The following is a 12,111-nucleotide window of genomic DNA, read 5'->3' as shown; positions in this document are numbered from 1 at the left end:
TGGTTAAGAAAATGACGTAATCCTGGTTTGCTCATTTCCCCAAGCAGAGGTGAAATAATGACCTACAGTGAAAATCTGTTATGATTAGGGAGTTTAGACTAAGGCCAGATGTCAACTTTGTGGAACAACACTGCTGTGAGACCCATGTTTTCACCGATCTTGGAAAGTCTCAAACTGTATGTGCACAGCCTGAAGGCCACAGCACAAACATGGCCAAGTTCATACAGACCAAGGACGGAGGGACCTTCCCGGGTCACACAGTGCTGTCGTCGGAGTCACACCTCCCAGGTTTCAGTGCTCAGATACATTGCTGCATTTAATGAAGTTACTCTTAATTAACACTGGGGCATTTAAGATTGCAGTATTACTTAAAACACAGACATTTTATAAGGAAACCAGTGACAGATCTCATGTAATTCAAAAATGTTTTCTGGGTTCACGCATGGAAAAAGCTACTTCAACCTCAGGGATACTCAAGAAAGGTGACACTTAGTTTGGTCTTTGGGATGGAGCTGGTTGGCTTTGTTGATTTTGACCCCAGCCTCATCAAACAGACATGCAGTGTTTGGAGAAAATGAGCAGTGGAGGGGATGAAGGAGGTTGATGTGGAGCATGGAAGGAAGCATAGTTGGTTCCACTTTAGTCTTTTCCAGGCTACTCTAAGACCCAAGTCTGAGTAATTTATAAAGAGAAGAAATGTACTGCTGACAAGGACAGAGAGCAGCGTTTCTGTTTGCAGAACTGTGTGAACAGTGCGCAGTTTGCTAAGTGACAGTGGGGCTTCTTATCTACACGCAAAATGACAAAACCAGGTGCCATGAATAGAAAATTCTTCCAAGGTCAAAGGACTTGAAATTTAAGCTGTAAAACTTTTTATATATATATAATGCAAAAGGAGAGGATCTCTTGAACAGATAAAACAAAGAAAGATGAATAGAGATTATACTGAAAAAAGTGCTTGATATTATCATGTCAATGATTAAATAAAAAGATATATCAAAGATTTGCACAAAATATTTGTTACAATCTAACAAAAATCTCAATATGCTAATAACTTCTAATGGCAGCTGAAGTAATTAAATCCCTAATAGCTAAGCAGGCAGAAAGTTGTACTTGCAATTCACACTGAGGAAAATGCAAATGGCCAATTAAAATATGGAAAGGTTCACACACTCACAAGTCAAAATAAGATGTCACTTCACAGCCATTGCCATCTAACCAGGTGGAGCTTTGCCAAGAATGTCCAGAAGTAGCTGTCCTGGTTTATTGTTGGCTCTACACTATAGGACAATTTGACAAGCCCTAATAAATTAAAAATAGGAACCACCAAATTCTACTTGTTACACTCATACACACTCAGACACGCATTGCAACTGGGCAAAATTAAAATAAAGGTTAACCTTCTTTAGGGGATGGAAAAATGACCTGTGATGTATGTCTGGCTATCATGCAACAGTTATTGCCAGAAACAAATCATGTCTATATAGCGCCCAAATGGATAAAATCCAAGACCACAGTGTTGTGTGATTAAAAAAAGCAGCTTCAATAGGTAGGGATAGTGTCCATTTACCACATCTGAAAGACAACAAAAGAATCATGTTTGTTTGATATGGGCTTTATACCCACAGACACACACAGGCAAACACACATAAATACACAACAGCTTGTACAGGGACGACACACAGGTGTTGCTCGGAAAGTCACAAAGAATATATTTGACTTCTTGTATTCATATATCTTTTTCCTGAAAAGAATCAGATTTGAGAGCAGTTCAAAGCTCATTAACATTTGCACAATCTCAGGGACAGGTGAATCAGGATCTTTCAATCAGGATCTTTCATATTATTTTTTTGGCTGTTTGAAATATTTCCTAATTCCAGTTAATTTATAAATCTAGACATGAACTCTGATGAGACAACGTTCTCCCTAAACCTAGCTACTTTGCAGCTAGAACAGCTTTGAAGCCTCAGGAAGCACTGCCCAGTCAGATAGAGGACAAAGTGGCTGAGAGATTTCAGCACAGGTGGCTTTGCCCCGCAGGCTGTGTGGGCAGACAGATCTACCCTGCCTCAACTCCCTGCGAAGGGTAAGCATCACTGCAAACTCTCCATTCTGGGTTATTTGCAAAATATATCCTTAACCAGAGAAGCACAGAGTCTACAAGTAACGGCCTAAAAGTTAAAAGTGTCTCTCACTGATGCCTTGTTTGAAGTTTTGACTTCATTGCTCATCTATAGAACCTAGAGGTTCTTAATAAAAACCAGACTCCCAGCCTCTTTGCTAGATGCTTCTGGAATAAACGAGCCTTTATTCTAGAGTGCCCACCAGCAGCTGGCCCTGAAAGTTTCAGAATCCCACTGATCCACAGGTGCTTTGCCTCACCCGCCGGCCTCCGTAGGCATTTCAGCTCCCCATTTCACAGTTAAGAAAGCTCAAGGCTCAGGGCAGTCTTGCATAGGAGCAGAGAGATTCTGTGGAGGGTGTGATTTTGGCTCACACAATTCTCAGTTAATTTGTCATTACTTCCCTGTATAAGATGAAGGTACATTTCATGGCTTTAATGACATAGTCTTTACTTAATTCAGCAGGTACAATGGACATTGCAACCCTTAAAACTTTCAATAAAAAGCGATTTCAAGTGGCAGTAACAACAATATAAAGGATTATAATATCAGGAAGTTGCCAAGATTTAGCCAATCAAATCAGAAAGTAACATGTAAAAAATCATAAGAGAACACAAGAATTGAATTGAAAATGGCATATTTAGAGATGTGTGGGCTCATGGAGCATTGCTTTTCCAGGCAGATCCTCACCTAGGTATAATTCCCCACCCCTTTCCCAATCATTCTCCTGTGAGTCAGAGATGTGGAAACCCTGCTCTGGCACTCTCGCTTCGGTCTCCTCCCAACACATACCTCCTTCAGGTCTTCTGCATTTTGGTTTATTGGTTGCTGGTTAGAGCAAGTGACTTGGCTAAACTCTACCCATGATGCCTAGATGTCTTGAGCTGCTTGGACTGGACATTCACAGTCTTTCCAAAGTACACTTTTGTTAGAAACAGCTAACCCAAGAATTACAGAGACTACAACATCCGTTAGAATGTGAGACAACAGGCAACCTAAATACAAAATCAATAGGGGGATCGTTCATGGTCATGCTGACACGGACAGACCTGTAGGTTCTAAAAGGATATGTACTTACATATATATGTACCACACAGGTACATAGAGCACAGTCTCACTTACGTGAAAGAGCATAAATAAAAACATGTAGTTGGGGATCCATATGTGTATAAAAATATAGAGAAAATGGAAAGATGCATGCAAGTGAAGAGAATAGGAGGATTTGAGAAAGAAGGATGGGGTGGTCAGTGAGAGGGTTTTAGCTTCTGCGATGTCTGCAATTCTCTCATTTAAACTTAAACAGAGGGCCTGTACTGGGCACAGTGAGTAGAGCAACACCTGAGATGCCAGAATCCCATTGGAGTGCTGGCTCATGTTCTGGCTGCTGCATGGTCCATCCAGCTCGCTGCCGATGGCCCGGGAAAAGCAACGAAACATGACTCCTATGTTCAAGCCCTTGTCACTCCTGTGCAAGGCCAGGATGAAGCTTCTGACTACACCCAGCTCTGGCCGCTGGGCCATCTAGGAGATGAATCAGTACATGAAAACTCCCTGTCTTTCCAAATAAATCTTAGAAAATAAAATAGAAACTAATTAGTTAAAAGTTGAATAGAAGGCATTTGGATTACCTATGGCCCTAAATTCTAAAATTCTCATGTTGACAAATATTTCTAGTTACTCCTTTCTAATCATAGCCTCAATTATGAAGTTTGCAAAACTGCAGTTTCTCCCTGGAAATGAAACTTACTATTACATGGGGTCATTTCGTCTTCCCCTGTGAAAATCAAGTCCCCACCTCTAGGCGGCCTAATAGTTTTCAGGAAAAAATATGGGGTGGATTTAAATAGCTTCACAGAAATTCTAAGCACAAGACAATTCAAAGTGATAGATCAGATCGCTCAACTTATTTCCACATTAATTCTACTTCTTTACTGACAGCCTTTGCTTTTTCCAGTAACACCCAGGGAGCACTGAAGGTCAAATTTTGACAAGAGTAAATTGAGCCTCCAGGAGGTCAGAGCTCAGCCTGGGGTTTACAACCTGAGACCAGGGCTGGAACGTCCACCGTCCACCGGCTTCCCTCACCAGTCCTCAGCCAGGGCTGGCCAACTCGACCGCGTGCATCCCCGTGTCCGGTGTTCTCAAATATCGTCCCTGGCGATTGTCCATTTATTTACTGGCTTCAGACCCTATTTCCTCCCATCGCTTCCTCCTGGGAAACTGGACAACCCCCTCCTTGCCTCTTCCTCCAGCCCGGCGTGGTCCACCTGTTCCTCCGGCATCCCAGTTCACTCCCTTCCACTGCCGGTGCAGTTCCCCAGACTTCCGTGGACCCCCCTGCCCGGGTTGCGGCTCCAGAACAGCATCCATGGATGGGGACGGCTTGGGTCTCAGACGCCCGGACAGGATTTCACAGCCCCGCACTCACCTTGGCTACCGCGGGCGTAGCAACCAGAAGCAGCAGCAGCAGGAGCCGTAGCAGAAGCGCCAGCGACCAGGGCACTGTCCCGGAGCTCATGGTGGGTGCCTGCGTGTCGGGCACCCACAAGCTCTGGGGCCACCGGGTCCCCCGCCCAGTGCGGGGTGGGGATCCCCCGGCTGTGAAGTTCACCTGGCCAGCTCGCCGACTGGGTTTTGTAGTGCTCAGCCCCGCGTTCTGTCCCTCCCCACCCAGGGTTTTGGTTGTGGTTCCTGCGGAGGGAAGAAGTGGCTCAGGTCCCGCCCTCGTCCCCCCTCCCTCCGAATACACCAGGCACTGTCCCTTCCACTGGGCATCAAGCCCAGGAGGGAGAAGTATTGGGCGCCTGCAGAGCAGGTGGGCGTGGATCCGAGGTAAGGGGTTAAGGAAGCGACGCGCCCAAAACCCAGGCCGGGTCGGGGGGACTGTGCGGGTAGGAGGTGAGGAATCTGGGGGCGGGGGTGCGGTGGGGAGGTGGCTGCGCAGGGTGGAGGGAGTGGCCTGCGGCCCAGCCCAGAATAAGCTAGAGGCGTTGGGCGTCTGCGCTCCTCCGGAGGCCCGCTCCAGCTCCTGCGGCCGCACAGCCAACTGCTTTCCCCTTCTCCAATCTGTAGTTGCCAGACTTTGCCCGAGAGCGCAGTGAAGAGGCAGCTAGGTCGCAGGTGGACCTCGGTGAGGAGGCAGAGTCCAGAGGTACGTGTCCGCGCTGCAGAGCTGGGGCGCCCTCTTAGAGGTAAGGCAATCACTGGCCTGGGGCCCATGCCCAGTAGGGGTGGGCAATGGAGGAAGTGCCACATCTAAGCGTTGGCAGGAGGGGCAGGGGTCATCAGAGGAGAGCTTGTCTGGCTCCCAGGCTTGTCTGCCTGGGCTTGAACTAGGGCACTGTGTGTTTGATTAGTTTACGGGCTCAAGTTACCAGTCTGGCAGTTGGGCCACTACAAAATGCCAAGGGCAGGAAGCAGTCGAGAGGGAAAGAGAAAGCGCATCCTATTCTCCACCGGGCTTAATTAGCTTTCCAGGTTGAATCTTATCTGCGGAAACACAAGGAAAACGAGACCGGCTCTGGTCCAGTGTGACTCCTTCCTTGCCTTGGACATAAATGAGCATCCTCTGGCCTGCCAGAGCATAGATTTCCAGCAGGGCACCTGCTCTTTCTAGCCTCAGGGTCCACGTTGGACCCTCCGAAGCACTTAGACATCGTGGAGTAATGCTACATGCATAGAATGCAAGTAAGTCAGAATCGACGGAACTGGAATACAGTTCTCGTGCAGAGTATTAAAGGCGGGACGTGGGAACATCAGTAAATCCTTGTTAGTGCGTTCAATAGCTAGCTAATGGCAGATCTCCTAAACTACAATAACAAAAAAATAAGCACTGCCAATGTTGCTTTGAGATAGCTCCTTAAACTGGAGTGCAGCCTGAAGAATTCTAGTGGCTGCAACTCGGAAGAACTGCTGATGCTATTGTAGCCCATTGACTTATTCTCAAACATGAAGAAAGAGCTGGACTTTTGTGAACAGTGAATGAAAATATGGATGTCAATTTTTCCCCCATTCAAGTTCACAGACCACCTGACATTGAGCATCTGGCTGGGGACATAGGCGTGACCTAGTTTTCTGATGCCTGTAGTGGACTATACAACACCATGTATGAAGCAAACAATCAGGTCCAACTTTGGTTGTATGGAACCGCCTGCTTGCGATTAGAACCAAAGTGTAGTAGTAAGTTGGAGCTGCTTGTTGTTGTCTAAAGATTTATTTTATTTTTATTGGAAAGTCAGATATATGGAGAGGAGGTTGCAATGGCCAGAGCTGCACCAATCCAAAGCCAGGAGCCAGGAGCATCTTCTGGGTCTCCCGCGCAGGTACAGGGTCCAAAAGCCTTGGACCATCTTTGACTGCTTTCCCAGGCCACAAGCAGAGAGCTGGATGGGAAACAGAGCTGCCAGGATTAGAACCGGCACCCATATGGGATCCCGGTGTATGCAAGGCGAGGATTTCAGCCAGTAAGCTACCACATTGTGTTCTTGGAGCTGCTTTTATGGCTTGTTAAGTGTAAAAGTTGACTCCCCTTTGTTCTCTCGTTTAAAAATCTTTTTGCATTGGAAAGGCAGATTTATGGAGATAAAGAAAAGACAGAGAGAAATATATTCATCCACTGGATCACTTCCCAAATGGTCACAGTGGCCAGGGTTGGGCCTGTCCAGAACAACAAGCCAGGAGTCTCTTTTGGGTCTCCCCACTGGGGTGATGTCCCAAAGCTTTAGGCCATCTTCCACTGCTTTCCCAAGCCATTACCAGAGAACTGGATGGGATGTGGAGGAGCTGGGAGATGAACCAGCATCCATTTGGGGTGCTGGTGCCACATAGTAGAGGATGAGCCTATTGAGCCATGGTGCCAATTTCTTCCTGTCTTCTAGGCTCAATTGCCAACTGTGGCAGTGCAGTAAATCTCCATGGGATCCTTTAAGTATCCTGATTGCCAGTCCACCCCAGGTCAATTCTGTCAGGTTGTGTAGTGGTGATGCTGTTTTTAAGTTTTCTGGAGGGTTCCAAATGTAGCAATGATTGAAGTTATATGCACGTATTGGATAACTGCATCAAATTAGTGTATCTTCCTAGAAATATAACTGCATACAGTAAAGATTTTAGGATTTAGAAACATTCTGGAATTTGTTCCTGGATCACAGATGTTTGGGAGCATTAATTGGGAAACTACATTAATAGGGAAGATTTTTAGGGAATCGTCTGCTACGCTTAGGCATTAGGAAAGCAAATGTTCTACTGATGAGAGGATTTTCAAAGTCATACAATAATCTTTGAATTTACATTAACTCCTGACAGAGAGCCCTGTTGATACTAATTTTAAACACTCTTTTGCTTTTTGCTTTTCCTGAAACCAAAGTATCTTTATAATAAAAGATCAGACTTTTTAAAAAAAGATTTATTTCATTTTTATTTGAAAGGCAGAGTTACCGAGAGAGAATCTTCCATCTGATGGTTTACCCCTCAAATTGCTGCAATGCCTGGAGCTAGCTAGATCTGAACCCAGTATCTAGGATCTTCTTTCAGATTTTTCATGAAGATGCAAGGCCCCAAGGACTTGAGCCATTCTTCACTGCTCTCCTAGACCATGAGCAGGGAGCTGGATTGGAAGTGCAGCATCCGGGACAGAAACTGTGTTCATACAGGATGCCTCCCCTGCAGACAGAGGCTTAGCCTACTGTGTAACAGTGCTGACCCCTCGACTTGGCTTTCTCAACTTTGGAATGGGAGGCAAAAGCCACCTGCAGGTCATTGCTCAGGCAGTAAGTATCAAGGCAGGAGAGAAACCAAAGATGTCAGCACAGAGTGGAGGAAACAACAGCTAAGAATTCATTCCCTGGAGTTGAGCTGGAGCCTTTCCGTACTGATGAATGTGACCCAATGTGTCTGGGCTGAAGTTGCCCATTCTGGAATATCATGATCGGCATGACTCCCTACAGACAGCTTTAGGGTTCTCATAGTCCCTCTCAAAGCTCTTCTGCTGGGGTCTTCACATAACAATGGCATTTTTGAATTGAATTCTTTTGGTACATAAAGAAAACAGGTGGATATATTGAGACATGATGACACAGGGTAGAGATGGATTTTTTGGAGCTCAGTATTAACGGGGCAAGAGTCAAACACAGCTCATTATCTGCCTTGACATTCTCCGAACGATAGGACCTTGACTTTGCAACCTGGCTCCAATAACACTAATGTCCTATGGAGCTTGTTGAAATCAGGCCCCATCCAGACCAGCTGAACTGGAGCCAACATTTGCCAAGATTGCCAGGAGACTTACACACATGAAACTCTTGGAAGTGACTTGTGTAAAAGCCAGACTTGGTCATCATTCCATACCACACATCCACATTCTTTTGGGACTGTGATGTTCTCACCAGGCAGCATTTTCTCTAGATTTTACATTACAAACATACATATATAAAATTATGTAGTTACATATATCTATAAAATTGTATATACGTGTGTGTACACACACATATCCTCCCAGTGACATGTTTTTAAAAAAGACTTATTTATTTTTATTGGAAAGGTAGATTTTACACTGAGAAGGAGAGGCAGAGAAAGATCTTCCATCTATTGGTTCATTCCTCAAATGGCTGCAATGGCTGATACTGGTCCCAAGTCAGGTCCCTCCTGCAGGCTTCCCATGCAGTACAGCATTCTAAGGCTTTGGGCCATCTTCTACTCCACTGCTTTCCCAGGCCACAAACAAGCCGGATGAGAAGTAGAAGAAGCAAATGGGATACAAACTGGTGCCATTTGGGGTGTCAATACTTGCAGACGGAAGATTTATTTACTGAGCCATCTCAAGCCCCTCCCATAGCATCTTAAAAACACACTCCTAGACATTTTTTCCCCTACAGTTGGGCTTTAAATATGAAACAGAAAAAGGAGAGTTGGCCATTCCTTTTGTACATTTAAACAATATAAACACCTCTACTTGTGACCTTTTAATTTTTTTATTATTATTTTACTTCTCATTATCATCACTTTATGATACAGTTCCGTAGGCCCTGGGATGTCCCTTATCCTTCCCCATTTCCCTCCCCTCTCACTGACTTCCCCTATATCATTACTATAGTATAGTTCATGAAACACAGTCATATGTCTATTATTGCAGGCATGGAAATTGGCAGAGTCCAGCATCCTATTGTCAAGATATAGTAAACAGTTTCATCGGGAGTCTATCTTTGGTCTGGAAGTAGAGATGCATACTGCATTGTATCCTCACATCTGGATATGCTAGCCTCTGTTTTGGCTTTGATATGGGTTCTGACCTAACTGACCATGCCTTTGATAAACATTTTTATACTCCTTTTAAGATATGTTTTTCTGCAAGATGTTTAAATATGTTGTTTGTTTTGATGTATTTCAATGTAAATCCTATTGAAGGACATGAGGCTTTTGTGTTCTTTATAATTATTGAATAGATAAGCAAATGAGGTTGGTAGTGTCTAGTAAATGAACGAGTGAGTGATTTGAACAACTCTGTATCAAACTCACCCTGTTCACATTCAGTTGTTTTGTGATCCTCCTGCGACTGCTCTGTGGAAGGGCCTATCTCTGCTCTGCATGAGAGGAGCTCCCGGCAGTGTGTACCTCGTTCTCTCATCTTGTGTTCTACTGTCGTTTTCTTCTTGAGTCATTGTTCTTTCACAAACTTTCTCCTTTCAACACTTCTGAAACAATTAGACGCTTGGGTGCTTTCAGAATATATTGATGTCAGGACCAGCTTTTGTTGATTCTTGCCAACATGTCTCTGGATTCCTCCATTGCTTTTTCAAGCCTGCGGTTCCTGCTCTGTTGCTTGCATCTACAGATCTGTGGGCTCCACACAGCTTCTACCTAGTTTCCCCTCCTGCAGCTTCTTTCCTTGGAAAAACTCTTACATTAGGATCAGTTATTATTTAAAATAGCACACGGTGTCAGTAAGAATAGGTTACTTTGGTGACAGTAATAAATTACTTTTCCCAAAATCTAATGGCTGCTAATGTTCCCTTCATTTGTGCTACCTGTTGATTACACCAGCTGGGGAAGTAGGCGGTGACTCTGCTTGTCATAGCTACTGACTTCCTGGGATCCCCTCTTGTGTTTTGCTCTGATAGACTCAGAAAGGGAATGGATTGTGCCAAATCAACAACTGGCTTAAAAAACTCCACCTGCGTGTGACTCCTTCACTCCCATCTCATTACCAAACCAGTAACATGGTCATGCTTCGTTTCATAATGGGCAAGCAAATGAAACTTACTCCATATCTGGAAAGCAAGCCCAAATTGGGTGGTGAATGTTCACAAAATCAAAACCTCAAGCCAGCTACTGAGCTTTCTGCCCATCCCCCAGACTCCTCCTGATCCTTTGCAGTTACCCACAAACTCCAGGAAATCACTGACTGGTTACTGTTCATCACAGACAGTATGCTATATTTTATTATGTTAGTTTTCTAGAATTTTATATAAATAGACTCTTATTGTGTGTGCCCTTTTATGTTTGGCTGCTTTGGTTCAGTATGATGCTACTCTAATCCATCTATATTGTATTTATTAGGCAGTTTGTCTCTTTCTAGTGTTGGGTAGTACTCACCGTGTGGTATCATCTACTTGCTTTTATAACCATTTACCTGTTGCTGAATAATTGATTTATTATTGTTTGGCGATGAGTATTTCTGTATATGTTTTTGACATGCATTCATTTCTCTTGAGCACATTCCTAGGGGTGAAAATATTGGGTCCTAGAGTAGCGAGACCTCACCTCTCCTGGAATTCCTGACAGCACACAAACCAGAAACAACATTGCTATCGCCATTGTTCCATCTCAGCAGTACACAGGGACCATGCTCAGGGGATTACCTGTCCTGGATCGGCCAAGAGTCGAGGTGCACCTGACCAGAAAGGTCTCATTTAATGGTTTTATGTAATATCCTATTAGTTATTAACTAATGATGTTGAACGTTTCTTCATGATCTTATTGACCATCCGTATAGCTACTTCTGTGAAGTGCTTGTTCAAATCTTTTTCCCATTTAAAAATTTTGGCTCTCTGTCCTCTTGTTTCTGAGTTAGAGTTATTTATATAATCTATGTACAAGATGGTCATTAATATTGAGTGTTGTATTTTCCCCAGTCCTCTGGGTTTCTTTACACCTTTGTGTTGGTATTTGTGGGAAAGTGAAGTTTTCACTTTGATAAATTCCATTTTGAAATTGTTATTGTTTATGCTTTTTTTAAACCAGGGAATTACAGACTTATGCCTAAGTTGTAGAGCTTTTCTTCTATGTTTTCTTCTTTACTCAATTTTTTTCCTTTAACTTAAATGATTTCTACATTTCAGAGTATGGTGTGAGATAAGGAATCAACTTTTTTAGTTTTCATTTGTACATCCATTTGCTTTAGTATTGCTTCTCAAAAAGGCTTCTGCCTCCATTACGTTGCCTTGGTATTGCAGGAAACCAAGCGTCTATGCTTTGGTCTTTGTTCCTCTCATCTACACGTCTTTTATTTAATCAATAACACATGACCTTTATTACTATTAATTTACTGCAAGAATGTTGCAAAATTTTCAATCCTCTTTTAAAATTAATTAATTTTATGATACGGCTTGATAGGCTCTGGGATTTTTCCCTCTTCCCACTCCAAGTCCCCTCCCCCTATTGATTTCCCTCTTTATAAAAATTGTTTAGGGTTCGATGCAGTAGCCTTGCCTTGCATGCACTGGGATCCCATCTAGGTGCCGACTTGTATTCCAGCTGCTCCTTAGTTGACCTTGGAGCCCTGCACTGGCGTGGGAGATGCGGAGGACACTCCTGACTTCAGATCAACTCAGCTCCAGCCACTGAGGCCACTTGGGGAGTGAGTCAGTGGATGGAAAATCTGTTTGTCCCTCCTCTCTGTAAATCTTATTTTCCAATAAAAATAAGTAATTCTTCAAAAAAGTGTTTAAGATATTCTAGGTAATTTGCATTTATGTATAGATAGATTTTATTGGCT

At 43.8% G+C, this 12,111-nt stretch overlaps 1 protein-coding gene across 1 annotated transcript in view; it reads right to left on the bottom strand.

Moving 5' to 3' along the window:
• COL4A3 (collagen type IV alpha 3 chain) overlaps positions 1 to 4,641 on the bottom strand; it is a 114,636-nt gene extending 109,995 nt beyond the window's left edge. Inside the window, exon 1 of the mRNA XM_040982776.1 lies at positions 4,552 to 4,641. Within this exon, the coding sequence (XP_040838710.1) occupies positions 4,552 to 4,641 (90 nt within the window). The remainder of the gene's footprint in view (positions 1 to 4,551) is intronic.
• Between the last annotated feature and the right edge of the window lie 7,470 nt (positions 4,642 to 12,111).

The sequence above is a fragment of the Ochotona curzoniae genome, unplaced genomic scaffold (assembly GCF_017591425.1).
Source record: "Ochotona curzoniae isolate NIBS_2020 unplaced genomic scaffold, NIBS_Ocur_1.0 contig_3643, whole genome shotgun sequence".
NCBI classification, from domain to species: Eukaryota; Metazoa; Chordata; class Mammalia; order Lagomorpha; family Ochotonidae; genus Ochotona; species Ochotona curzoniae.
This window is presented reverse-complemented; position numbering and strand designations above follow the sequence as displayed.